The following is a 27565-nucleotide window of genomic DNA, read 5'->3' as shown; positions in this document are numbered from 1 at the left end:
TCACTTCCCTCAAAGTTATGGGTTAACTAAGCACCTAGTGCCATGGCTGACTCCTTTTTTAACAAGTTGTTGTAAAGATGGCAGGATGGGAGCCAGGTTACATATGAGCTTTCCATAATAACTCACCGATCCAAGGAAAGACCTCAGTTCCAGTTCAGATGTGGAAGCCAGGGCACCTTTGATCACCCTCACTTCAATTTCCATTGGGTGTAACCCAGTCTTGCCAACCCTGTAGCCCAAATAGATCACTTGGGGTGCCTGAATCTCCCTTCAAAGGAAAAATATCTGGGAGAAATATCTAAGGACAATGTCCAAGTTCTCTAAGTGCTCTTTATTGGGGTTCCCTGTTATTAGCATGTCATCCAGATAAATGGTGACCTGGGGTAGACCTTGTAAAATGTTCTCTGTCGTCTGCTGAAAAATTGCACAGTCTCATATATTGGTACAAATCCTTATAGATATTAGTTGTAGCAAATTTCTGGTAATCCTCGTCTAACCACAATTGCAAATACAGATGTCCAACTTCGTGAAGGACAGTTTCCCTGCTATGTGTAGAAACTCTCGACTTGAGGGATTGAGTATTTATCCAGCTGCTTGTTTAAAATCCCCAAAAAGTAAACTGACCCACTGGGCTTCACAGTCGGTGTGATCAGTGCTGCCCATTCTGCAAACTGGACTGGTTAGACAGTTCCTTCGCTTTCCATCTCCTGACTTCTGCCTCCTCTCCTTTTGCCTGTGAGGCAAATGGTACTGGACAGGCCTTGCAGAATCACTGAATTTCTTCCTGGTGAAGATGCGAGTCTTGGCCTTGGCTCCTTTGATAGTCCCTAGGCCTTCCTGAAAAACATCTGGGAAAACATCTCCTCACAGCGCCGGAGACCCGGGTTCAATTCCCGACTTAGGCGACTGACTGTGTGGAGTTTGCACATTCTCCCCGTGTCTGCGTGGGTTTCCTCCGGGTGCTCCGGTTTCCTCCCACAGTCCAAAAAATGTGCAGGTCAGGTGAATTGGCCATGCTAAATTGCCCGTAGTGTTAGGTAAAAGGGGTAAATGTAGGGTAATGGGTGGGTTGCGCTTCGGCGGGTCGGTGTGGACTTGTTGGGCCGAAGGGCCTGTTTCCACACTGTAAGTAATCTAATCTAATCTAATTTCACTCAGGCAGCCATTTTCTAATCAAAACATGTTGAGCCAATCTACATGAATCTCTCTCAACCAATTTCATCCTATTAAGCTTGGTCCTGAGGCTTTTACTACAATCAGTGGTAACTGAACCAACTGCTTCTCAAAAGTGACCGGAACTGACGCTGTATCCTTAATCTGTAAAAGGTTCTCTGGTATAGGTTTTCAGTCTAGCCAAGGTCTTGCGCAAACTTATGTGTTGGAGTCCAGAGCGAAGTTTGGTGAAGACTGGTTCTGCGATCATTGAAATGGGCACAACAGTATTGACCTCCATTAGAACCAAGTGACCATTTACGCAGAAGTTTATTTTGATTCTTTCTGATTTGGAAGTTGTGAAGCAATTTAACTGTTTCAAACCAGACCAAGGCAGACTTTCCAGGTTGTGCAGTCTCCTGGATACCAGCCTAAGAGTTCTCTTACTCAATTTAGGTCCAGTGGGACTCTTTCACTCTCTTGAGTCCACATACCAGCAACAAGTACAATGGCTTGCCAGCCCTGGATCCTGAAGACAATTTAACCGCTTGGCTGAGGCTTGGTTTTGTTTTGGGGTTTTGCTGTAGGCTGACCTAGAGTCCCTCTGATCAGGTTATGTCCTGAGGCTATGTAATTGTCTTCCCTCGAATGGTGTTCCCCAAGCTCAGTCGGCCTGACGAGGGAGTCTGCTTCCATTGGCATACCCTGTAACTCACAGGCTTCACTTGCCAAATTTTCCAATGATAAAGCCAGTCATTGTGCCTGTTTGAAGTCCAGTTTGGCTTCAGCTAACAGGCGTCTTTGCATGGTTACATCATAAATCCCACATACCAAATGGTCTCTCAGCATCTCATTAAGGGTTCAGCCAAAGTCATATACCTCTCCCAGTTGTTTAAATCTCATCAAAAATCCTGATACGAATTCCCCTGATTCTCAAATTGCCAAGTAAAACCGATAGAGTCTCAGAATTATACGAGGCTTACGGTTGTAATATTCCTTAATTAAATCCATCAACTCTTGAAAGGTTTTATTCTCTGGTGCCTCAGGGAATGTTAGGCTCCTAATAACTGAAAAAGCTGCAGGTCCACAAGCTGTCAGAAGGATTATTTGTTGTTTTTCATCTGCCTAAAGTCATTTGCCCATAAAAGTAATGCATTCTTTCCAAATACTAAGCTCAGTCTTTGACAGCAGGATTGAACGAGTCAAGCTTCCCAAATAATGGCATGATATCAGAAATGCTTAGCCCAACGCAAAGCCAAATGTTGCAAGTGAATTTTTTCAGAAACACGTTTTTCTCTCTGGCCACTGAAATAACTCCACAGAATCAGGTATCCTGTCACCAAGTCACTCTTTATTTATACATGGAGAGTCCTTAACACTGATCCAGATCCCTCAGAGCCAGCTCTCAGAGTGAACAGGATTTCTGACATTCCTGTCCTTATCTGTCAGCCAGGGCTCCGTGATTGGACCAGATTAACAGCCCCAAACAGGGAACTCATATTCTTTGAGGTCTACCTGGCTGACCTCATCATAATCAATTCCCAAATTACCAAAAATACCAAAAAAATAGCCCATCACGATGAATATTTGGCATGTGGTTCTGATGTGTTTACATCTTACAATCTACAATAGTTCTGTCTGGACTGAGGAAGAATATTAAAGAAGGCTGCTTTTGATATTTTCAACTTTGTTTATTCTATTGATACATAATTTCTATAAAAATATGATAGCATGTGAATCACAATTAAAACATAAACTTCAACAAACGCAATCCTGTGATGTCTGTTACATCTGTAATTTTACAGAAAAGTGGGGTAGACATTACTTAAGCTCTTACCCACCTGAAACCTAAACCCATTTTGCAGGCAACATCTGGTACATTACTGCATCCATCATGTTAACTGATAGTTTGACACACAGTGAAGTTGGTGACAGCTAACTATAGGCAAGAACAGCTCCTTCAAGTCAACATGTGGAAAGAAACATATTAAAGCAAACCCCCTTAATTGTTTAAAAGGACATGAAATGTGCAGTCACGTCCTTTATGCTGCTTTATGAATCATTATGTAAATGCATGAGAGATGAAAAGGTTCTGATTGAAGATGTAATATTTGGTATAAAAAGTAATTGTTCATGTTTCAGGAGTTCTGTTTATTAAATACAGAAATTTTAGTGGGACTGGTGCTTATTTTAATGTCTCTCATCTGTTAACAACAGAGTAGGAGACAGTTCACATATAGCATTGGACTGGGCCCTACTTTACTATCTAATCTGCAGTACTGCAAATGTAACATACAGGTGGCCAGGGCACTCTTCCTGAACCAATGTGGGTCTTCTTTAAGTGTGCATACTGGCTCCAAAGACATCAAAGGGACCTCACTTGCCTACGAATTGAAAGAGAGTTGTGATGGCTTTCCTGCCAATCTGCTGTTGTTGGAAGGTGAATTTAGAGCTTGGGACCCAAAAAATAAGCTTTTTTTTGTCAACTAGGTGAAGAAAGTTGAGTTGCACAAGGAAAACATCGACCTTCACTGTGACCTTTGACAACTATTCGCAGCAAACCTCTTTCCTGATCACTGACATTTATATTTCTACTCTTTAGTGGCTGCCTCCAGCTGCCAATTTTAATGATCAGGCAGCCACTTCCGGACAGCCTCCAGCTATTACTTAATAAAATTATTAAGTTGGCCAGGAGCAATGCAAATTATCTCTGGCTGCTGAAATCAGCAAAGCCTTCCCACTGCTGCACTTGGACAAGCTGAACAGTGCTCAGCCCAAACTCCTGCACAAAATGGAAAATCACTTCCAGTGTATGATGGGAAAATAATCACATTGCCAGTAAACCTTTTACTTAATAATAGTAGGGAGGAAATTAGATATTTAAAAAACAAAGCTGGTTGAATAGCTGATGTTGAAGAAAAACTATTTGAATAGCTTAATGTTTGATTTCTCAAAGTGTTTACCAAGATGGAAATTGCTTACATACTTATCAATTTTTCACAGAATCCCTCGAGAGTGGAAGCATTCGGCCAATCGTGTCCATGTCGACCCTCTCAAGAACATCCCACTCCCTATCTTATCCCTTTTACCTTTCATTTCCCAAAGCTAATCTACCTAGCCTACACAACCCTGGTAACTAAGAAGAACCTAGCATGGCCAGTCTACCTAATCTGTACACCTTTGGACTGTGGGAGGAAAATGGAGCACACAGAGGAAGTCCATGCAGACATGGGGAGCACACGCAAACACCATACAGACAGAGGCTGGAATCAAACCCAGGTTCCTGGTCCTGTGATGTCATAGTACTAACCACTGAGCCACTGTGCTGCACCAACTTCTGCAGTGAACATTATTGACATTATTTTGCAGACATACTTGATGAACCAAATAGAACTTCCTGAGAATGCTTAGGGCAACTATGAAGAAACACACAGGGGACTGGAGGATTCCCTGGATATGTAAGGTTTTGCAGGATTAGAAGTAAGTCAATGTGGAAATCTGATCGAGATACCCCTAATGCTTTGCACTAGCCCTAAGTAACATAATGAAAACTAAGTGAGCATGTTAAATGGCTGTAATAGCTTATTGCTATGAATTTCAGACGAGATAGTCTGACTTCTCACTTCCTTTGAAGTTTGTACAACTACAAAATATTTAGTGAAATTCCCACACTACACTTAAACTTGAAGGCCTTTTGAGAAAATCCCACATGAAAGCCTACAAATTGAATTACATGAATTAAATGTAACGAAAGATTTGTTGCTAGATAAGAAATTGTTGCAAGAGGAAGCTGAGCTTGTGGTTAGGAATGAAAAAGATGGCAAGTTCATTTCCCATGTGTTCTTGGTACATGTTGGCCGGATTTCACAGTGTGAGTGCCCAGTATGTGAATCCTGTCTACTGGGTGTGCAATTTTGAAAAATGTGCACGATGGTAACAGACTGAAGAAATGGTAATGGGTGTCACACAAGTGTCAGTGTTTGAATTCTTTTCATTAAATCTAGATAAATTACATGACTATCCAAAGCCTGTGTAAACATGTTAAATTTTGCAGATGACACTGAAATAGTGGAGGTGAAAAAGATTTGAGTTGTCCATGTTATTGGGTAGACAAATGCAACAACTTACATGAGTACAATGCATTGGATGCTGTAAAACATCCGAAGGAATTTAACAGGAACAAAAGCAATTAAAAAGGTCACAGAAAGAGACATCAATAAATGTGTTCAAAATCTGAATAAAAGGGATGGGTGTTAATGGAGGGAGCATATTTCAGACTTTTGCGCCGTAGCAAGTGAATGGATGATTTCCAACGGTGGGGCAATTAAAATTGGCGAACAATAAGTGCAGAGATCTCAAAGGTTATCAAGGTTCAATTAGACTAAGGATTGGGCAAGAGTCATACAGGGTTTCAAAGCTAAGAATTAAAATTTTCAAGCTGAAGCACCATTAGGTGAACAAACACAGAGGTCAGATTTGGAACGAGTTAGGGTATGGACAACAGAGATTTAGATGAACCCAAATTTCAGCAAGATGGAAGATGGCAAATCAAAAAGAATAAAGACTAATGATAAGCATGGTGCATTGGCAAAAAAAAGTGACATTAAATCCCATGAACATGCATGAATATCTCTCTAGAACCAATCCACAACCTAGCCAAATATTTCTCCTTCTTGCCATCTCAGCAGTTAAACACCATGAGAAAACATTCATGGGCACCTCCTTGTCTCTCCACCAAAAATGTCTGTTACATGGTCAAATCACAGCCAAATAAGGATCTCAACTGTCTAGGTTCCCACATGAGAAGCTGAGCAACCTTTCTGTGTATTGGGCAGTGCAAAGATTTACCTAATTCTGGGGGAATTAGGGGCAGGGAAGGGCTGGGGTCATCCTGTTGAACTTATGAATGAACCTCCTGATCCCTCTCTCCTTGTGAGCATTTAAGGGTCTCATCTGACCAGGGCTGTAATTAGCTCAACTCCAGGTGGAACAAGGGTGCCAGCCTCACGACTGGTAACCCATTGTAGGTAAGCTGTCAGTGGTAATGCTGCTATACCATAATCCAGAGACGCAGACTAAAGCCTTGGGGACATGGGTTCAAATTCTACCATGGCAGCTTGTGCAATTTAAATTCAATGAATAAATCTGCACTAAAAATGCTAGTTTTAGTAAAGGCACTCATGAAACTATCAGTGACTGTCATTAAAATAAATCAACATTCACTTTTAGGGAAAGAAATCTGCCATCTTTATCTTGTCTGGTCGATAAATAGTTTCAGACCCACAGCAATGTACCTAACACTTAACTAACCTCTGACATGAGTGAGCCATTCAGTTCAAGGGACAACTAAGGATGGGAAGCAAATGCTGGCCTTGCCAACAATGTCCATATCTCACGAGAGAGCAAAGATAAAGAAACATTGGGTGGGGCTGTGGCTGGGAGTAGTCCCTTTATCTGCACTGATTTGTGCAATATAACAGGACTTTTCTAGGCCAGGAGCATGGTCTCCAAGAGCACCAGTTCTCCCACATTCCCTTGCTTTTAACTGCTGTACACATACATTTTACTTTCTTGCTTCTGATCCTCCATCAGGGAACTGAGAATTGACATTCTAGTATTAGACAGAGCCTCTGGACGTGCCAATGTCCAACTGGCCCACAGGTGAGTTCAGACATCACTGTCCCAGGAGGTGATGTGTGAAAAAGCCCATTGGGAGATCATTTGGTATTTGATGTGGACAGCCATAGGCACCTTTCTCATCAGAGTTGGTGCGGGGATGTTATTCATGATTGCCCCAGACTTTGAAGAGAATAGGAAAGTCCTGGCCTTTCATTTAGATTGTGCTTTTCAAGACAACTAAACATCTCAAAGTTCTAAACAGAAAAAAATATATATTTGCAGACTAGTAACTGATGCAACATGCAAATCTGGCAGCATATTTGCAAATGAATTAGATAAATGATCAGAGAGTCCATTTTAGTTGAAGGAAAAATGCTTGCTGTTAGCTCAGCAGAACTGCCCAGGCTTATTTTTATAGCATTGTGGGATCTTATCCAGTGCTTCCTACATCACATCTGTGACTAAACTTCTCCAAGTTTTCTATTGGCTGTCAAGCATATTCAGATATCTAATGATTGTGAAAGATTTTATATAAATGCAGATCTTTCTTTTTCTTTTCTAAATGGCAGAATGCATGGGATCTCAGTTCAACAGCCCATCCAAAAATTAGTGGGGTAAAAAATAGAACTGGGAAGTTCATTACAGTGGATAGCTCAATTTGCTGAAAGGTTGATCTATTCCTCGCCTCTTGTTCAAACTGTAAAACAGCAAGCTTTGAGTTTCCAAAATTTACAAGCATTTTATTAAGAAAATTAAATGGTGGTTGGGCAGTTGGATGAAATATATATAAAAGAACAGCATTCCAAATTTTTGCATATTTATGCTTTTAAGTATTCCCTACATATTTAAAGTCAAACAAGATTACAGACCAAAATCTGAATGCTCCAATATTTGCAGTTTATGGTTTAAAGGTTTCTTAATAAAAATTTCAGTGAGGAAATATCCTTATCGACATATCTGGAAACAATGTAGCAAAGATTATAGTTTCATTTTTTAAGTATCAATTTGACTGTTTTTAGCAGTTTCTATGCACTAGGATCTGTTGCGGTTACTGGTTCACTGTTTAACCGGGAAAAGATCAATTCAAGTCAGATTACTAAAGAATTTGCTTTCCCTTCTGAAGGTGCTGACTTGTGCTGACGTATATGATTTCACAGTTGCCAACGGCTCTCAATTAGCCAATTTTTATGTTCGACTTGAGGTGGTGAGTGGCAGCATGTCTTTTTTTTTGACACTGGGAAGTATTATAGCCTCACACACATAACTTTTAACTATGGGTCACTGGATGCCAATCAGAAACAGGAAACCTGCCAAAGCAGCACCCCTTTTGCCTAGGGACACTGGGGTGGATTGCAGTGACTATTGTTGCCTTAGCTGACTTATGTGACTCAAAACAAAATGCAGTCTGAACGGTGGAATTTTCAGCAACGAAAACAAAAGCAAAAATTGTTGGAAAAACTCAGCAGTTCTGGCAGCATCTGTGGAGAGAGATTATAGTTAACATTTTGGGTCCAGGGACCTTTCTTCAGAAGGGTCTGTTCTTCAATTCTGAAGAAGGGTCACTGGACTCGAAATGTTAACTCAGATTTGTGGTGGCAAGGTGGCTCAGTGGTTGGCACTGCTGCCTTACAGCGCCAGGAACCCGGATGTGATTTCAACTTCGGGCAACTGTCTGTGAGGAGTTTGCACACTCTCCCCATGTCTGTGTGCGTTTCCTCTGGGTGCTCTGGTTTCCTCCCACAGTCCAAAGATGGTCTGGGTGGGTTGCTCATTGGAGGGTCGGTGTGGACTTGTTGGGCCACAGGGCTTATTTCCACACTGTAGGGATTCTTAATTCAAATTTCCCTGCACAGATACTTCTAGACCTACTGAGTTTTTCCAGCAACTTCTGTTTTAGTTTTTGTTCCTGATTTCCGCATCTGCAGTTCTTTCGGTTTTTTGCTTGGTGTTGGAATTTTCTGGTCTGATTAGATACTGAATTTAGGCACTGTGGCATCAGAGAGCTTTGCAGACCAAAACCAATAAGGTGAATGCCCACCAATGTCAAAAATCTTGCTACTATTGTTTGTTTCATATCTAAATATCAACATGGTCCCTTTGAGGTAGGAACAAATCTCTAAAGCCAGAAAAAGAGGGAAGGGTAACACAAAACTTTCTCACAGGGATAGGTTTTGCTAAAAAACTTTAAAAGAAGAGAAAGATGGAGAAATGAAAGGGGTGAGGCAGGAAATTCTAAGGGAATGCAGTTCCACTAATCCTTCATATCTTTGACAGTATTAAACACACCTTGCACAACTAAGGATGACTGCTAAAGTATTACATTCCTGAAAACCAGAATTAGAAATCCACTGTTGTAGATCTTTTATTTATTTTTCAAAGAACATAATCTGGGCAGAGGAAGAAAATATGAAAACGAGTTCCTCTGCTGAGACGTTAGTAAGTATGATCTGATAGCCATCAGAGATGTGGCTACATGATGACAGAGATTGGGACCTGAGTATTGAAGTGGACATGGCATTTAGGAAAGAAAGGGAGCTAGGAAGGTGGAGGGTGGCTCTGACAATCGTTGATGTTTATGATCTGTACAATGAAAAGAAATGGCCAGGAAAGCAGAATGTAAAAGCAGTTTTGGTAAAGATGAGTAATGATAAAGGCAAGAAGTCAGATGTGCAAATAGTGTCCAATCCCCTAACAGAAATCACTTACAGGATGGACAAATAAAGTAAGAAATAACATGAGCTTGTCAAAAACATATAGCAATAATTAATGAAAATTTTAATTGGTATATAGACTGGAAAACTTTTAATTAATGAAATGTTATCGGAATAATTTCTCAAAACAGCATGTTCTGGAACCAAAGAGGAGTCTAAAGTACACCTGATACTGTGCACTGAGCTAGGATTAATTAATGACTCACAGTGACGGTACCCTAATGTGGCTGAATTTATAATTAGTTTGGGGAAGAGAAGAGTGGGCTCCAAATACAAACTTTAGACTTAAATAAGAGCAATTCGAAGGACATGAAAGCAGAGCTAGCTAAAGTGAACTGGCAAATTAGCTTAAACAATAGATTGAACCTAATATGGAACAAAAGTAGGTCACTCAGATCTTTGAGTCTCCCTTGCTGTTCAGTAAGATCACGGCTAATCATGCTCAGTAGAAATGTAGCAGCACACCTTTAAGGGGAACTCTAAACAAAAAAAAACAAAAGAACTGCAGATGCTGGAAATCAGAAACAAAATCAGAAATTGCTGGAAAACTCAGCAGGTCATAGAGTCATAGAGATGTACAGCATGGAAACAGACCCTTCGGTCCAGTCTGACAACATCTGTGGACAGAAATCAGAGATAATGTGTAGGGTCACTAATCCAAAACGTTAACTCTGCTTTTTCTCCATAGATGCTGCCAGACCTGCTGCACCTTGCTAGCAATTTCTGATTTTGTTTCATTTAAGGGAATTTTCTCAATACACAGGATATAAACAATGCAAGAAGAAAGAACAATTCCGAGACGAGGATCCACCATCCATGGGTAACTAAAAGACACCAAACATAAAGACAAAGCATATGATTGCACAAAGATTGATGAAAGGTCAGAAAATTGGATTGAACTTATAAAAGGGAAAATTAAAGAAATACAAAGGGGAAGAAATTATTAAGTACAAAAGAAAGCTAGATAGAAATATTGTCGCTAGATTAATAAACCAGAAACCTCGGTCACAATCCTGGTATCCAGATTCAAATACCACCTAGCAATCCTACAGTAAGTAATTACAAATGTCTGTTCACCATTATTCTCCACTAATACCTGGAATGGGCAGGTTGTCATATGAGGAGGGGCAGGGAAAGTTAGGTCTGTGTCAACAAGCGAAAGTGAGGACAGCAGATGCTGGAGATTAGAGTCAAGATTAGATTGGTGCTGGAAAAGCACAGCAGGTCAGGAGGAGCAGGAAAATCGGTGTTTCGAGCAGGAGTCTTTCATCATCATCAATTTCATGATGAAGGATTCCTGCCCAAAATATTGATTTTCCTGCTTCTCTGATGCTGCCTGACCTGCTGTGCTTTTCCAGCACTACTCTAATCTTGACTGAAATTAGGTCTGTGTCCACTGGACAAGCCCTATGAGTGATGGAGCAATCTTGAGGGGCTGGGTCCTGTTCCTAACTCATTACATTTTATTATATCAAAAATATATAATTAATGTGAAGTGTTTTTAAAGGCTTCTGATGGGGCAAATAGTTACAACTTACAATTTAAATAAGTGCAATACGGTCTGAGAATTTAGACAATTTGTTGTTCTTATTTTCATCTTCTTGAACATGTATGCCCTGAGTACTCAAAACAAAAAAACTGCTGCAGAGTTCAACACCAAAATCCAGATTCGCACCTAATGATCGATTTTAACACTGGTTCCTTCCCCTGCAGTCAAAACAGTCGGTTAATGTGCAGCTTCAGTCCCAATTAAATTACGCTAGTACCTCAAGTGTTAAGAATAGAGTTTGAGGAAGGAGTTATTCATCATACTTCACACATCAGTAAGCAGGAACAATTTAACTGCAGAACAATGACCGAAGCTCTTCAAATGACTCAGTGACATGCAGCCATATAGTTTAGAAAGTTCCATGTTCAATCTATGTTTGATCTGATTATTATCTAATCCTTTGTAGAATTGGTGGTGGCTGGGTCCGGGGAAGAAGATGCATTACAATTTACAATTGACCTCAGCCGCCTGGGTTGGAAGAAAGGGAATAAATCACCGAATTATTCTCACTCTTAATCACAATCCAATGATGCCTACTGGGAAGTGCAGGGCTGTGATGCATAAAGTGCGGTGACATTAATTGTTTAGGTCCACACGTACAGAGGATGATAAGTCAGATGAGATACTGACGGATTGCTGGCATCAGCACAAAGATACTGCAGCACGAGGTATATCTTCATGAGAAAAAGAAAAACAGTGATTGAACATCGAACAAGCAGGTCAAAAATAAATTGATATTTCAGACAACACCTTCTCCAAGTCCCATTTACTTATTGTAAAAGAAAATCCAAGATGCTAATCCATTGTTAAGCAAGCACGTTTTTAATGTGCTACTCTTTAAAATCCCATGTGGAATGTAGAGACTTGTTTTCCAACAGTGTGTTTAGTACTTCCAACAGTGTATTTACAGTCAAAATTCAGTAAACAAATCATCCCAATTAAAAAAAAACACAATGATAGTCTTTGTATTATTAAATGAATAACACAAGCAGAAGCAATTTGTACACAGTCTTGAATCTCTTTTGTCCAAAACGTTACCTGTGAGTGATCACATTAAGCAGACGCTTGATAGATGCTGGTTACGTGTCTGGCCAAGTAGCAGATATTCTAAATGGTCATTACAAACCCCTGGGGGTGGGGGCGCAAGTGGACACAAATCTGTTCCAGACTTCAAATTTAGAATTTTTCTCTGAGAACCAAATGCTAATTCCAGGAATTGTCAGCTGGGAGCTCCTGGCAGCAGCAGAGAGTAGGAGTAGTGCTAGAAATGGCTTTTAATTTATATCACACAGCAAAACAAAAACAGGACTTTTAAGGCCTGGTTTGAGTAGGCGATTAAAGTTAGTTTTGCCAACAAACAACTTACAGGAGCTGCTGTAGTTAAGGTTCACAGGCTTATTCTCTGTTTGAACGTTGTACTTACAGCATGACTTGTGGGGGTGCGGAGAAATATTCCGAACAATAATCATTTTCATGCATTCTGTACATCAAGTGCACGATTTGCAAAAGACACTTACCTCCATTTTGAAAATGCATTGTCAAGTCTTTCTCTCATTATTGTTCAGATAATGCTTCTTTGCACTAGTGAATAGGAGGAGGCCTACACTGACAAACTCAAAACAAATTTAAATACTTCCAACAACCTAGTCTTAAGCTATGCAAAAATTAGCTGACAACCTGAGCACATGGTTGTCTTTTAGGACTGCTGTAATTTTCAATTTGTTACATAGGTGAAAAATGCCCTGATATTCTTTATAAATTACCTTATAATTTCACAATACCTAACATGAAAAAAATTATAATTTATGGGTCTATTTCCAAACATTTGAATACTCATGGTTCTCATCAAAAAGCATGAACAATTCTATAACAGAACAAACAAGCTTTACATTAACATCTTTGAATGCCTTATGACAGGAATTTGGGTGTGTGGGGGATGGTACTAGCAAAGGACACAATTCATCACTTACCTATTTAATGCTATCCTAATAAATTACCTGAAATGTGCATCAACAAAATAAATTCTGACAATGTGATTTTACCAGGCTATTCATTTTGGAGAAGAATCTGTTTGTTTTATATTCTATTCTCTGGTATATTGATTCCCACAATTTCCTAGATGTAAAAAAGTGTGTTTTCTGAAAGAACATTTACCATCAGCAAAAGCAGTTTTGTAAATGAGTGGTAGGCACAGATGCATTGTGGAAATGATATTTGGAGATGCAAATGTGGATTGAATGGATATACATAGGAATACAATACTGTGCAAGTACTACTCTTGAAACTTTACCAATCAGCAGAGACGTAATCTGGTTAGGTCTGTATTATAAGAACATCAACAACCCATTACTGATTACAAACAGCATAAATGGTACAAGGGCATCATTCGTAAAGTTCACTTCAAAACCCTTACAAGGGTATTGTGGAATACTCTTTGAACATTATTGTGTTTCTATTAGAGTGTCCTATTCTTCATTGACTTTCCAACTCTTTAGATCAACTGCTGAACTGACATGCAATGATGGTCCTTCATTGCTAAGTTAAGCCTCCCAGATGAGTTTGCCCTATCATCACAGCGTACTTCAACTTTTCGTGAAAAATATCTTCTCATTTTCCTGTTGAGTACCTATTTCTAGTCAGACCTTGGCAAGAGACATACTTGTCAGGAATCATATTAGACAGTGATGCGTAGAAGTTATAAGAGCAAGATTCCTAGCTGACTATTGCAGAACTGCTGGACAGCTATGCATTCCACTCAACCTTTAGCCTTTTGAAATGTTCTGGGTCAATTGGTGAGATACAATCAGATCTGAGAACAGATCCCCACTGTGAGATCACTTTTTGCAAATTTACCAAATTGGTAGACCCACCTCAATCTAAAGGGCTCTTTTAGTCACAGAGTTTGCTTTGGGGAAGTGGTGATAGGATAAATAAAGGCCAACTGACTCCAGAAGCAGACAGTAGGCATCCACAGCACCTGGTAATTGCTGAGGTCTGTTCGTTCTTGTTTTAGAAGTTCTTACACTCTCTAGCCCTTATCCCTGACATGCTCTCTGTGCCAACTCATGCCCTCAGTCACCTCCCTTTGCCTCCTCATAGTCCCAACGCCCCATCATATTCCCATGCCAGCTCCATACTTACTCAATCAATGGATGCTACAGGCAGACATGTGGAAGAGAAAGAAGGCTTGTAAGGTTTGAATACAGCTCCTATTCCTGCGACAACTGATTGTGAAAAATGCTCACCCATTGTGAACCCATTCAAAACTTAAATCTTATGAACTTAATGTCTTATAAAAAGCAATATTCTATTTCTCAAAAGACAGTTAATCTTGCAATAATTTATTTAAACTGTCAATAAAACTGGAAACTCAGAAACCCCTGAAACTGATTTTTATTATTTGAAACTGAACTATGTTCACAAAAAAAACTTGGCAAATGTCAATAAAGAAAGTACTAAAATTCATGTGTACTTCTTTTCTAACCTACACCAATTAGCCTGTGCAATGGTATATGTGCTTCTGGGGGAAGAAACCTATGATTTTATCTTGGGTGACAGTCTCTTTGCAAACTGAAAGCACAAGATGCACTGCTACAACTCACTTCTGTGACCTCTATCACCTCAATGGACAAGAACAACAGATACATGGGAACACCATCAACGGTAAGTTCCCCTTAAAGTCACATACCACCCTGACATGTAACTATATTGCTAGTTCCCCACGGTCACTGGACCAATGTTGTGAAAATCCCTCCCTATACCCCAGCAACTGCAGATGTTCAAGAAACAATATACCATCACCTTTTCCAGGGCAATGAAAGCAACATCCATATCCCAATCAATGAATAATAACAATAGTCAGAAAGAGGTAAATCAATGCAAGGAAACAAAGTCCCACAGCTCTAGAAAAATGTTCTGGGTGCTAAAAGAAGGTTTATGTTAATATCAAGCACTACATAAGATTTTTTTAATATTCTATTTTCTTCTGATGTCACGTGGTTAATTCAAACTTAGCATGTTTAGTTTGAGAATAAACTTAATAATGTTAGAAAAAGAGTTAAAATACTGAAGAGGCAAGTGAAGAATGTTTCAAAGCACTATACAAGATCATGTATACATTCAAACTGTGTTCAATCAAAATATTTCTACTAATTCTTGAGCCTGTCCAAAGAAATTACTTTGGTGCTGACCCATAAATCCAGGCCATCTTTGTTTAAACAAGCAAGAGACCTTTGGCTGCGTTATGGCACAGCCCCAACCACAAGAAATCTCGAGTACTAACTGAAATCATAATCATTATGAAGGAGGAAATTAAATATAATATCAGTAGAGAATATTTTCATAGCGGAAACCTTCTGAGGCCCATTGCAGGCCCACTCTGCTCGTAGTGCTTACTAATGTTTTGCCTTCTGATGGGGTTTGGTTCATTATCAAATTAATCAAATCAAGATGCCTGGGGAATGTGAGTCAATATTCCCTGTATGTTAGGCTGAAGTTCTTGCTCACAGACATTGCCCTAACTTGCACAGTTTTTACAAAAGGCAATATCTGACCTCTCTGGTAAAATTATTTTTAAAACCTGAAAACAATGATCTAGATAAAACTTAATTTGAAAAACGAAAGATGTTAACATTTACATGTTCCGAACAGTGTATAAAGGAAACACTAAAAACAACTGAATGTAGAATATATATGCATCCATGCTAAAGCAGCCTCTAAATTTTTGCCATTTGCATAAAACCACTTTTGGCCCAGGATATCCAGAGACACAAGTCCATAGTGGAGGAAATGTTAAACAAGAGCAAAATCTGTTTGTAAGATCATTAAAAAGTGATATCAACTACAATGTATTAACATTTTTGTATCTTTAGAGTTGTTCATTTTTAGTACTCATTTTGGAAGACAGATAGTACTCTTTAAGTGCGCTAACATGGAGAACTTCACAATGCTCGTGGAAATGCACTGTTTCAGATTGCTTCCTAATTATCTTGTTCATGTTCCTTTTTGCCAGCAGAAAAACACATGTATGTTTTTAAACATTTTAAGGCCAGGAAATTAGAGAACTGATCTCACTATTGATCAGAGATTTCTTCTTAAGAATGTACTTTAATGACACAACAATTCAGTAGTTACTGATTCAAGTTAGCTATGATTAGTTTCAAAAAATATAACATCATTTGAAGAGTGGTCAAGCTACATGAAAACAATCAGTTTTCAAGCCTGCAATAATTACTAATCGGAGCTTTCATTCAGACATGCATCAAAATATTAAGAGTGATGTTAGTGACCCTTGTAGTCGGCATATAGCCAGTTTCCAAGCACAAATGTGAGGAAGAAGGAGAATAAGAAGACTTGTAAATTAAGTAACTATCATTTACATGTTACAGTCAAATTTCTGAGTTTGAAAAGTGAGGGCTGTGCCTGGGATGGCAGAGTGGAGGGGTGATGGAGTTAGGGACTTTGGTGGAGATGTGTTAGGGATGAGCTTTGCTCAGCACCTGCAGTAGATAAATGTCATGTAGACTAAAGGCCATGAGCTATGTCCAGCCTCCTGGCTGATTTTTTGGAGAGTTTATCTGGTGACATTGTGTAACAGTGCAGCAAAACTATGTCCTGCCCGGTCTTCAGTTAAGTAGAAAATCTATGGGGAACCTGGGGCAAGGTCCAAGCAGAGATTTACGCATTTCTTAAGTGCAAACATTTAAATATCCCATTAATCAAGAGTGTTAATGCAGCCGTCCGGCTGTCAATGTCTATGGAGGCAAGTGCATCCTGAACTGAGGCTCTAAACACCACGTTAACAGTAGCCTGTACAGCCCTGCCAGACATGCTCCTGAGACACATTAACGGTTTGGGACAAGAAGTCCTTTGACTTACATAAGAGCAGAAAAGTTCAATTAAGACTGTCCTACATACTAAGGTTCTATATCTACATGCTAGTAGTGGAGAAGGGGTTGCAGTAGTGATGAGGACTGGACGAGTAATCCAGAACTCCAGGCTAACATTTTGGGGACAAGGGTTTGAAACCCATTGTGGCAGTGAAATATGAATTAAATAAGTATCTGGTATAAAAAGCAAGTCGAATGATGACCATGTAGTTACTGCTGATTATCTTAGGAATTCACTAATATCCCCAGGGAAGGACAAGCGTTTGACTTTTAACTGCTCTCTGGCCAATTATGGATGGGCAATGGCCTACCAATGAGGCCCCCCAAACAAAATGGACCAGTATGACATAGTGGGATAGTTATTAAACCATTCGGATCTGCTGCATATTTAACTGAGGTTTATGAAAGGTTCTATTTTTTTCCAGTCAAATTGCTTTATGAATCAAGTTGCACAGTTTCAATCCTCATGCAAAATGGACTGATAACATGAAAACTGTCCCAAAGTGAGCAACCAATTAGGAATGTCAATCAGATAGAACTAAGAGGCTTGTTATGGGAAATGGGAGTAATAAATACCATTGTTTAAAAAAAGGGTATATTTCTGAGATTAAGGGACTGGATATTTGAGGAATTTTTTGATTGTATGGATACAGAGGTTTCACCCCCCATTTCTAATAAATTGACTTTTTACAAGTTGTGGAAGGGAGTTGGGCATGTACCGTATCGACAGGAAACCCATGGAGCCATTTGAACTTAGTACTAAAATCAACAAATTCCATTTTCTCTGTTCCAAAAGCTTTTACCCGCTTGAACAGCTACACAGAGTGTCAGAAATTAATGGGGTAGATGTAAAATCTCTTGAAAGGAAGGGAAGGCTTGTAAAACCTTTATGATCTTGCGTTTTTTTAAGTATCTACTCATTAAACTTACAAAACATAGGCTGTAACTGTTAGAGAAAACTAAGAAAATATCCTCTGATGAGTGCTTTGATTTATTTTAGGCATAGTTTAGACAAGTGATAGCAGTTGATGGTGCAGTTCCAATTGATTTTTTTGTTGACATTCCCCATGGGCTAGCAGTATGTCATTATGAATCGTTGGCTGAGTTTCAAAAGCTAGAATTACTTTAGCATGAGGTTCTGAGTTCAAGGTTTTATTAACAGCTCAAAGAATCTGTTAAAGGATTTAAAATGAACAGAGAGAGTGCAAGAGAAATTCAACAGGTTTGGCAGTATCTATGAAAAGTTTAACAGATTTAACATATCGAGTCCAGTACGATTATTGCTCAGAACCTTTTTCTAGTATCAACGGTATTTTGGTTTTTTCCCCTATTAATGGATTGATTGTCTTTAATGCAGTAACTGAATAAATCTTAAATCTTATGATAGCTAAATATCTTGAAATTTAAAAATGCTGACTATATGAAAGCGGGGGGGGGGAGGGGAAGGGAAGAGGTTGTATTCCTTATCAGGTATGAAGCAGAAAGACCTGCATTAGATTGTTGCAATCTTACTTTTTTCCCCACTTTGATCCTTTGATTTGCCCATGGTGATATTGTAGGAATGGCAATGACATGGATGATATAGAGTTAGGTATGGAAATATTGTATGGAAACTGAATGGGATGCATGCATTGCCTTGAGTTGGCATAGAAGTATGAGGATTAATGGGGAGTAGATAGGAATAAAATGTTAGCATCAAAGGCATGAGAGGCCACATGGGTGTGGAGGTGTAATGGGCAAGAAGGCAAAACAATTTCTGAAATAACTGGGGAAGGGTCTTTAGACACGAAATGTGATTTCTCTCTACAGATGCTGAGCTTTTCCAGCAATTTCTGCTTTTGTTTCGGAAACAACTGGAGCTACCAGAGAACTGAGGCTGGCTTTGGCTGGAGGACATGATGTTGGTACCAGGTGACAAACTGAAAGTATACCCAATCTCTCACCTTGATGAGCATAAAGAAAAGGACTAGTTATCATGCACGCTGAGGGAAAATGTTATGAAATACCACCTGGAATGTGAACTATAGTATGAATAATACAAACAAGGATAAATGAAGACTGAATTTAGCCAGCCTTCTGACCAGAGGAGCTTAGCATAAATAGGAGCAGAAGAAGAAATAATTGATTCAAAAGGATTCTTATCGTCTTGGTTTTAAGACTGGATCTTAAGCAGTAAATAATATTAGTATCACATAATAGGACCTGACTGTCAGGCTTAGCTGATGTATGTTGTCAATTTGTTTGAAAAATCTGATATTTCAATATTGGTTGCTGTTTGGTAATAAAGTAAAATGATATCTGCATTTATAGAATGTTTTTCCATTCAAGAGCTGAATAGTTCGCACAATGACTTATTCTTGAGAGTACAATGATTGTTCAGTTGTTTGTACATGCTTGCAATTTTACTGATAAGTCATTTTTTCTGGAATCTCCCCAAATTCTTCCAAGAGCCATTCTCAGCAAGAATGCCAAATGGGCTACCATTAACTGCTATCAGCTGCATGAATTCCATCATTAATAATGCGCTATGACGATAGCAGTGTGAGACATAAAACTCAATCCAATAAACAGTTTAAGCTGGATGTAAAAAGTCCCATGTTAATGTCTAAAGAGAAAAGGAATGTTCCAGTACCATGCTCAACATTAACCCCTTAAACAGTGCCATGAGAAAAGATTGAAAACTTGGCCATTTACTGCCGTGCTATTTGCAGGTCTGCGTTCTTTGAATACTGGCTACCTACCACATTTGCCTATACTTGAGAAAGTGCTATGGGGCAGCCTGTGAACATGAAAGGCTGTAAATAAATGTAAGACCTTCCTTTCTATCTCAAGGAAATAGGGAGGACAATCAAGAGTCTCCTTATTCAGTTCTCTGCCCAACGGCATTCATTCACCAAGTTATTCACTGAACCTCGTTGAAGTGCCATGACTTTTTACTAAGGATAGACTGCAAAGGCTATCTTCAAATCTATATCAGCCAGAATGCATGATAATCTGATCTACAGGCTTCTTAATAGTGAACTGAACTAACCAGTCCCATAAGTAATACTCTAACCAAGCTTTATATCTTCATTAGGTTTGTCAGACTAATATTACGAATAAAGTCTTTGAATCTACAATTCGTATTGGTAAAATAAAATTGTTTCAATATGAATAGGGAAAGCGGCCAAACGTTTTTTTTTCACTTGTGGTGAGATCATCTGCTCAGTTTGAACAATTTAAGGTTGGGTTGCTAAATACTGTATATGGAATCAAAATTGTCATGTCATAGTTTCCCCTGGACGGTAATAAATTTAAAAGGTGACTGAATTTCTGTCCAAAGGTCACATTATCTGTACTGTGTACTCTTAATAAGCCAAAATCAACAGACAAACTTCAGTGGGATATAAAATCAAGCCTGGTGCAGAGAGGGGTTCCAACTCACTATCAGTCTGTTTTTCGCTATTTGCATTGATCAAATTTGAGTGTCAATACTTGTGACACCTGCTTTGATCTAGGAACAAGTAGCATACCTGCACTGTAATATCAATGTATATTTCAGGCTGTTGAATTTATGCACTTGCTAAGTTACCATGGTTGGAAAATTACAGAAACATACGTGGCTCATGGAAGAAAATTTGGCAGCCAGCTGATGTGCCATTTAGAAGCTTGCTTCAAAACCACACAGCATTCCTAATAGGATGGACAAACTCCCAGTCAGATTTCTGCCCCTCATTGATTGATTCAATCTGATTAGCCTGCAGCTCCAACATTGCTAGTAGTCTACAGCTCCATAGTGGGACTCCAGGTCAGTTAACTCAATAGCCCCCTTGATCCGGGATCTAGCCATGTCCAGGGGCTTCAGGCTAGGGAGGATTGGACAACTTAGGTGGGGGTAGATTTGAAAGAAATGGGAATATGGAAGGAATGGGTATGCTGTCTATTCAGGGGTTTCCTGAATGACAAAGGCACTCTCTAATGCCTTCTTCAGCACATTCAAAATATCAGGAATCAGACTCCTGAGCCAACTGGCCACATCAACCATGTTGACATAAGGAGGGAAGATGTGTTGGGTAGGCCAGAGGTTATTAAGGTGGACAAATCCCCTGGACCGGATGGGATATATCCCAAGTACTGAGGGAGGTGAGAGAGGAAATAGCTGGGGCCCTGACAGATATCTTGATGGCATCCTTAAATACAGGTGAGGTGCCGGAGGACTGAAAGGTTGCTCATGTTGTCCCCCTGTACAAGAAGGTTAGTAGGGATATTGCAGGTAACTACAGACCAGTGAGCCTGACGTCAGTGGTGAGAAAGTTGCTGGAGAAGCTACTAAGGGATAGGATCTATTTATATTTAGAAAAGAATGGGCTTATCAGTGATAGGCAACATGGTTTTGTATGGGGGGGAGATTGTGCCTTACCAACTTAATAGAGTTCTTTGAGGAAGTGACCAAGTTCAGAGATGAAGGAAGGGCTGTTGATGTCATATGCATGGACTTTAGTAAGTGTTTGATAAGGTACCCCATGGTAAACTAATAGAGAAAGTGAAGTCACTTGGTGTGCAGGGTGTTCTAGCTAGGCGGATAAAGAACTGGTTGAGCAACAGGAGACAGAGAACAGTAGTTGAAGGAAGTTTCCCGAAATGGAGAAAGGTGACCAGTGGTGTTCCACTGGGGTCAGTGTTGGGGCCACTGTTGTTTGTGATATACATAAATGATCTGGAAAAGGGCACTGTTAGTATGATCAGCAAGTTTGCAGATGACATGAAGATTGGTGGAGTAGCAGAAAGCATAGGGGACTGTCAAAGAATACAGGAGGATTATAGATAGGCTGGCGAGTTGGGTGGAAAAGTGGCAGATGGAGTTCAATCCAGGCAAATGTGAGGTGATGCATTTATGCAAGTCTAATTCTAGAGCGAATTATACAATGAACAGAAGAGCCTTGGGAAAAGTTGATTGGCAGAGAAATCTGGGAGTGCAGGTCCATTGTACTCTGAAGGTTGCTGCACAGGTGGATAGAATGGTCAAGAAGGCATATAGTATGCTTGCCTTCATTGGACGGGGTATTGAGTATAATAGTTGGCAAGTCATGTTAAAATTGTACAAGATCTTGGTTCGGCCGCACTTAGAATCCAAAAGGATGTGGACGCTTTGGAGAGGGTGCAGAGAAGGTTTACGAGGATGTTGCCCGGTATGGAAGGTGCTAACTATGAAGAGAGGTTGAGTAGGTTAGGTTTGTTTTCATTAGAAAAAAGGAGATTGAGGGGGGACCTGATTGAAGTTTACAAAACCATGAAGGAGTGGATAGAGACAAGCTTTTTCCCAGGGTGAAGGATTCAACAACGAGGGGGTCACGCTTTCAAGGTGAGAGGTGAAAAGTTTAAGGGGGATACATGCGGCAAGTAATTCACACAGAGGGTGGTGGGCATCTAGAAATCATTGCTAGCAGGCACGATAGATTCATTTAAGATGCATCTGGACAAATGCATGAGCAGGTGGGAGCAGAGGGATACAGATGCTTAGGAATTGGGCGACAGGTTTAGACAGTAGATTTGGATCGGCTCAGGCTTGGCGGGTCGAAGGGCCTGTTCCTGGGCTGTAAATTTTCTTTGCTCTTTGTTCTTTATAGGCAAGAGAACCACTATATTGGTGTCAAATAAACTCTGAACAAGTTTGATTCACTGTTACTATTTATTTACAAGTGGTGGATGAGCTGCTGACTTGAGTGCTGAAAATATTAGTGACAGGGTCTAATGAAAGCGAGAAACTGAAGAAAATCAAAATGGTGTCAGGGAAATTGATGGGACAAAAGGCCAATAAATCCCCAGGGTTTAATCAACACCCCTGAGCATTTAAGGGAATGGCCCTAGAAACAGTGAATACATTGGTGGTCATTTTCAAAGATTCTGTAAACCTACAGATTTTATAGTTTTTACAAACTGGAACAGTTCCTATGGATTTGAGGGTGAAATTGGTAGTGGAAAGAATGCTAAAGTTCATTATAAAAGATTTAATAACAGAGCACTTGGAAAAGAGTGACAGGCCTGGACAGGGTCAGCATGAATTTAGGAACAGGAAATCATGCTTGGCAAATCTACTGGATATTTTCAGGGAATTGATAAGGGGTATTCAGTGGACGTGGTTTACTTTCAGGACCTTCCTTTCAGGATACTTTTAATAAAGATCTGCATAACAGATTAATATGTAAAATTAAAGCCTATGGGATTGAAGGTAGTGGTTTGTACACAAAAAGTAAAGAATAGGATTAAACGGGTAATTTTCCAAATGGCAGGCACTGACTAATGGGGTACAGCAGGGATCAGTGCTTTGACCCCAGATATTCACAATATGCTTGAATGACTTAGATGACGAAATTAATTGTAATACCTCCAAGTTTGCAGATGATGCAAAGTTGGGTGGCAGGATGGTCTGAGGAGGATACAGAGATGCTTTGGTGTGATTTAGACAAATTGAGTGGGTGGGGAAATGCATGGCAGATGAACTATAATGTGGATAAATGTAAGGTTATCCACTTTGGTAGCAAAAACAGGAAGGCAGATGATTACCTGAATAGCAATAGTTGAGGAAAGGGGGAGGTACAATGGGACCTGGGTGTACTCGTACATCAATGCACACAGTGAAGAAGGTAAATGGTATGTTAGCCTTCATAGTGAGAGGATTCAAACATAGGAACACGGACAAGCTGTTGCAATTGCATGGAGCCTTGATGAGAATATTGTGTGTACTTTCAGACATTTTATCTTAGGCAAGAAGTTCTGGCTATGGACAGAGTGCCACAAAGATAGATTTCCTGTGATGGCAGGACAGATATATGAAGAAGAGAGACAGGATCTGTTAGGGATATACTCACTGGAGTTTGAAAGAATGAGGGAGCATCACATAGAAACCTATAACACCCTCTCGGACTCAACAGAGTAAATGCAGGAAGGATGTTCCTGATGTCCAGGTAGTCAAAAATCTGAGAGTCACAGTTTAAGAATATGGGGTTGGGCCATTTAGGAGTGAGATGAGGAGAGACTTTTTTACCCAGAGAGTGGTGAGCCTGTGAATTCTCTACCACTGAAAGCAGTTGAGGCCAAAACATAGAATGTTTTCAAGAAGGAGTTAGATACATTTCTTAGGGTTAAAGGGATCAAATAGTATGAGGAGAAAGCAAGTACGTGGTACTGAGTTGAATGATCAGCCGCAATCATGTTGAATGTTGGAACAAGTTCAAAGAGCCAAATAGCCTACTACTGTATTTATTTTCTGTTTCAACGTTTCCAGGTGATGAAGAGTGCAGGATAGAGACTATAATCATGGTTAAAGTCCATTAACTACCATATATACTTATGTATAGGTCGAATTTTGAAGACGGTTTTTTCAAGCTTAAATTAGGGAGTTGACTAATACACAGGCACACATTTTGAGGGTCTGAAATTCAAGCTGCTGTTCGAAATACCGCATTATTAGTAAAAGTTGATCTGATCACCCAACTAATCCTGGGTAAAGAAGAAAAACACAATGAATTACAGTAAAGGTGATTATCGGATAAAAGCAAGAGCCCGGTATGAAAATTGAACATGTCAAAGATTCGTTAAAATCCTGCACAGTCATACTGCTCAACATCGTCATGGCCTGGTATAATGGCACACTTAAAATTAAACATTTGTTAAATTCTGAATGAGTAAGTGCCTTGAACTTTCCCGCCAAATTCTTTCCATTCCATATACTCTTGTAATGTTATGAACCTCAGCAATATTAACAGATTTGTCAAAGTATTAAAGACATACCAGTATGCGGCTAATATGTCTCACTTTTATTCAAATATAATGGCACAATTAAAATGATCAACTTTTTAACAATATTAATTTTTGGGCGCAGAGTGCACAAAGTGCGACAAGTATCGATCGACTTCGTACTGGTCTGAATGAATGATTGAATCAAAACGTGCTGTAGTAAACCAAGTGTGGTAAGTAGAGTTATGAATGAATAAAGATGTGATATAGTAAACAAAGAGCAATGAATAGAGTTATTGGTTTGAATGAATGCAATTTAATACAATATATTAGGGTTGACTTATACAGGAGTTTTATGGAAAATACAAGATTTTTGGCTAAAAATAAGGGGTTGACTTATACATGAGATCAACCTATACACGTGTATAAATGGTCTTAGAGAATTCGTGATTGCAATATGTGTCTTAATTTAAAAGTATCTCTGCATTCAACCATGGTTGCGAGCACTATGCTTTCTTTTTAACTGTTCAGGATCCCCCTTAATCAAAGAACTTCATTATACATGAAGGACAGGGTAAACTTTAACTGGGATCAGTGTCTGCTTTATAATAACTGTCAATAGAATAAGGCCTATCCTTGATAGAGTGAACATGTAGTTCAAATATTGCACAATGTGTCACTGCCAATAGCTATTGCCATGAAAATCACAAGGATTGAAAGGGTCACACTCAAAGCCTTTTTTTGTTTTTGGTCCAGTTTTAGGAAGTACCAAGCAGTACAATGTTCATGAGGGTGCTTCTGGAAAAGCACAGCATGTCAAGCAGCATCCGAGGAGCAGGAAATTCGACATTTCAGGTAAAAGCCCTTCACCAGGGCTTGATTGATTCCTGATGAAGGGTTTACGTCCTGCTCCTCGGACGCTGCCCGACCTGCTGTGCTTTTCCGGCACCACACTCTCGACTCTGATCTCCAGCATCTGCAGTCCTCATTTTCTCCTTCTCCAATGCTCATGGCTTTGTAAGTGGATTTGGTTTGAGATAGATGAGCAATCAGCTCAAGATGAGTTCCTACTTTTAATGCATTCTTCATAAAGTTTAAACTAACTCATTCCCTTCAGAATCCATATCAAACATATTCCACAACCTGAAGTATTTTGATAAGCTAAATGAGTTTACTAACCTGCAGCCTTTGGTAGGTCAAGGAAAAAGTATTGGAGAATCTTTGTGAGAGACATGATAGAAATCAATGGTTCTTACCAGTCTCAGCAGCGGGACACTTGCGAATGGTGAATATTTGCCCAAGGTCATCATCATCCTCTGGCAAACCCTTCTGTAGCCGCTGTAATTTGCGCAGGCTCTCACTTCGTTGGTGTTTCATGGATCGAACGTGCTGAATCAGGTTAAGTTTTGCCTTGGTAGAGTAGTTACACAGTGAACAATGGTAGTAACATGCCTCAGCCTCCACCGTGCTGTCATGTTGCTGCAAGTGCTAAAAAGAGGAGAAAAATGAATCAATGTTTAATAACACTGATAAAATACTACTATTTAATCATGTTTTTAATTAGCATATTCTAATACTTTTACTTTAGAAGGCGCAATATCCAAGGCAGCACCTCTACTAATCAAAGTCCACATGATAAACCATCAGCACGTTCTTTCATCCTATATATATGATGCAGAGGTGGGCAAAGTTAAAAAAAATCACACAACACTGATTTACAGTTCAACAGGTTTATTTGGAAGCTCTACCTTTTGGAGCGCTGCTCCTTCGTCAGGTGATGAAGGAGCAGAGCTCCAAAAGCTTGTACTTCCAAATAAACCTACTGGAATATAAACTTGTCTTGGGTGATTTTTAACTTTATCCCTATGTAGGTGGCTTCCTGCTTGAATTGGTATTCTTGTGAATTGTCCTGATGAGTGCAAGATGAAAAACTTTGACAAAATGTCTCTTCTTTCAGTAACACTCAATATATTTTTTCTTCTTTGTACAAATATATTTACTGATACTATCAATTTTATTTGCTTAGTTTACTCCTATACAAGAGACACTGGAGATGGTAGAGACAACACAAATTATCCTTCTAACCTGTACAGTTATTGAGGCTATCTTTCACTGGCAAAATTATATAATGTTGTTAGCAGACATTGTTTCTAATGTATAAGGTGTCAATTTATAGAATCCCAACACTATGAGCTGCCAACTGATTTGATTGGTTGACAGTTCTAGGAGTCTTTGCAATGCCAAGAGATTAATGCCGTACGAACTGCAGATCAAGCATATCCAGAGAGGGACTATGGAAACTGCACCAAGCTCAGTTATGAGTATGGGCAGGAGGGTTTGACTGCGTTGGGAAGGGACAAGTGGGGTTGGCTGGTGAGTTTTGGGAGTATTTCGGTGGGTAAGGAGGTACCAACTTCAGACAGAATGCCACCAATGTCAAAAGAGTACCACCATGAAGGAAGTGCTCCACTCTAAATTCCTTCCTTTTTTAATGCCCTTTTGAAACCATAATTAAATCTGCCTCTACCACTTTTCTATTTGAGGTACAATCAGTATTTTATAAAGGTTCATGATAATTAACTTGCTTGTTAGACAAGATACTTTTATTTATAAATGGAGGATCTCATTTTTCACATCACTTTCTCAAACTTCCCAGCCTCCTTGAAAAATTAATGTTTCTCTTCCTGCACCTCCTTTAGAATTTTACATTTTAGCTTCTTTCACTTTTCTTTCTTTTTCCCACTAAAATGCATCACTTCATACTTCTTTGCATTAAGTTTCATCTTTGCATGTCAGCCTAATCCTCTAATCAGTCTGTAGTGTCTTGATTCTCCCTCCAAATTCAGTATACTTCCTAATTTTCTACTACCTGTCAATTTTAAAATTGTGCCCTGCTCACCGAAGATTTTTAAAGATCATGAAAAATAATA

At 39.5% G+C, this 27565-nt stretch overlaps 1 protein-coding gene across 7 annotated transcripts in view; it reads right to left on the bottom strand.

The window, feature by feature from the left end:
* zfhx3b (zinc finger homeobox 3b) overlaps positions 1-27565 on the bottom strand; it is a 566603-nt gene that overhangs the window by 171452 nt on the left and 367586 nt on the right. For all 7 annotated transcript variants that reach the window (XM_043706688.2, XM_087995764.1, XM_087995766.1 and 4 more), the window contains one exon: positions 25892-26123. In XM_043706688.2, the coding sequence (XP_043562623.2) occupies positions 25892-26123 (232 nt within the window). The remainder of the gene's footprint in view (positions 1-25891; positions 26124-27565) is intronic.

The sequence above is a fragment of the Chiloscyllium plagiosum genome, unplaced genomic scaffold, assembly GCF_037043375.1.
Source record: "Chiloscyllium plagiosum isolate Xiang-an unplaced genomic scaffold, Cpla_swu_hap1 HiC_scaffold_17, whole genome shotgun sequence".
Lineage (NCBI taxonomy): Eukaryota > Metazoa > Chordata > Chondrichthyes > Orectolobiformes > Hemiscylliidae > Chiloscyllium > Chiloscyllium plagiosum.
The sequence above is the reverse complement of the archived record's forward strand: the minus strand, read 5'-3'. Positions and strand labels throughout refer to the sequence as shown.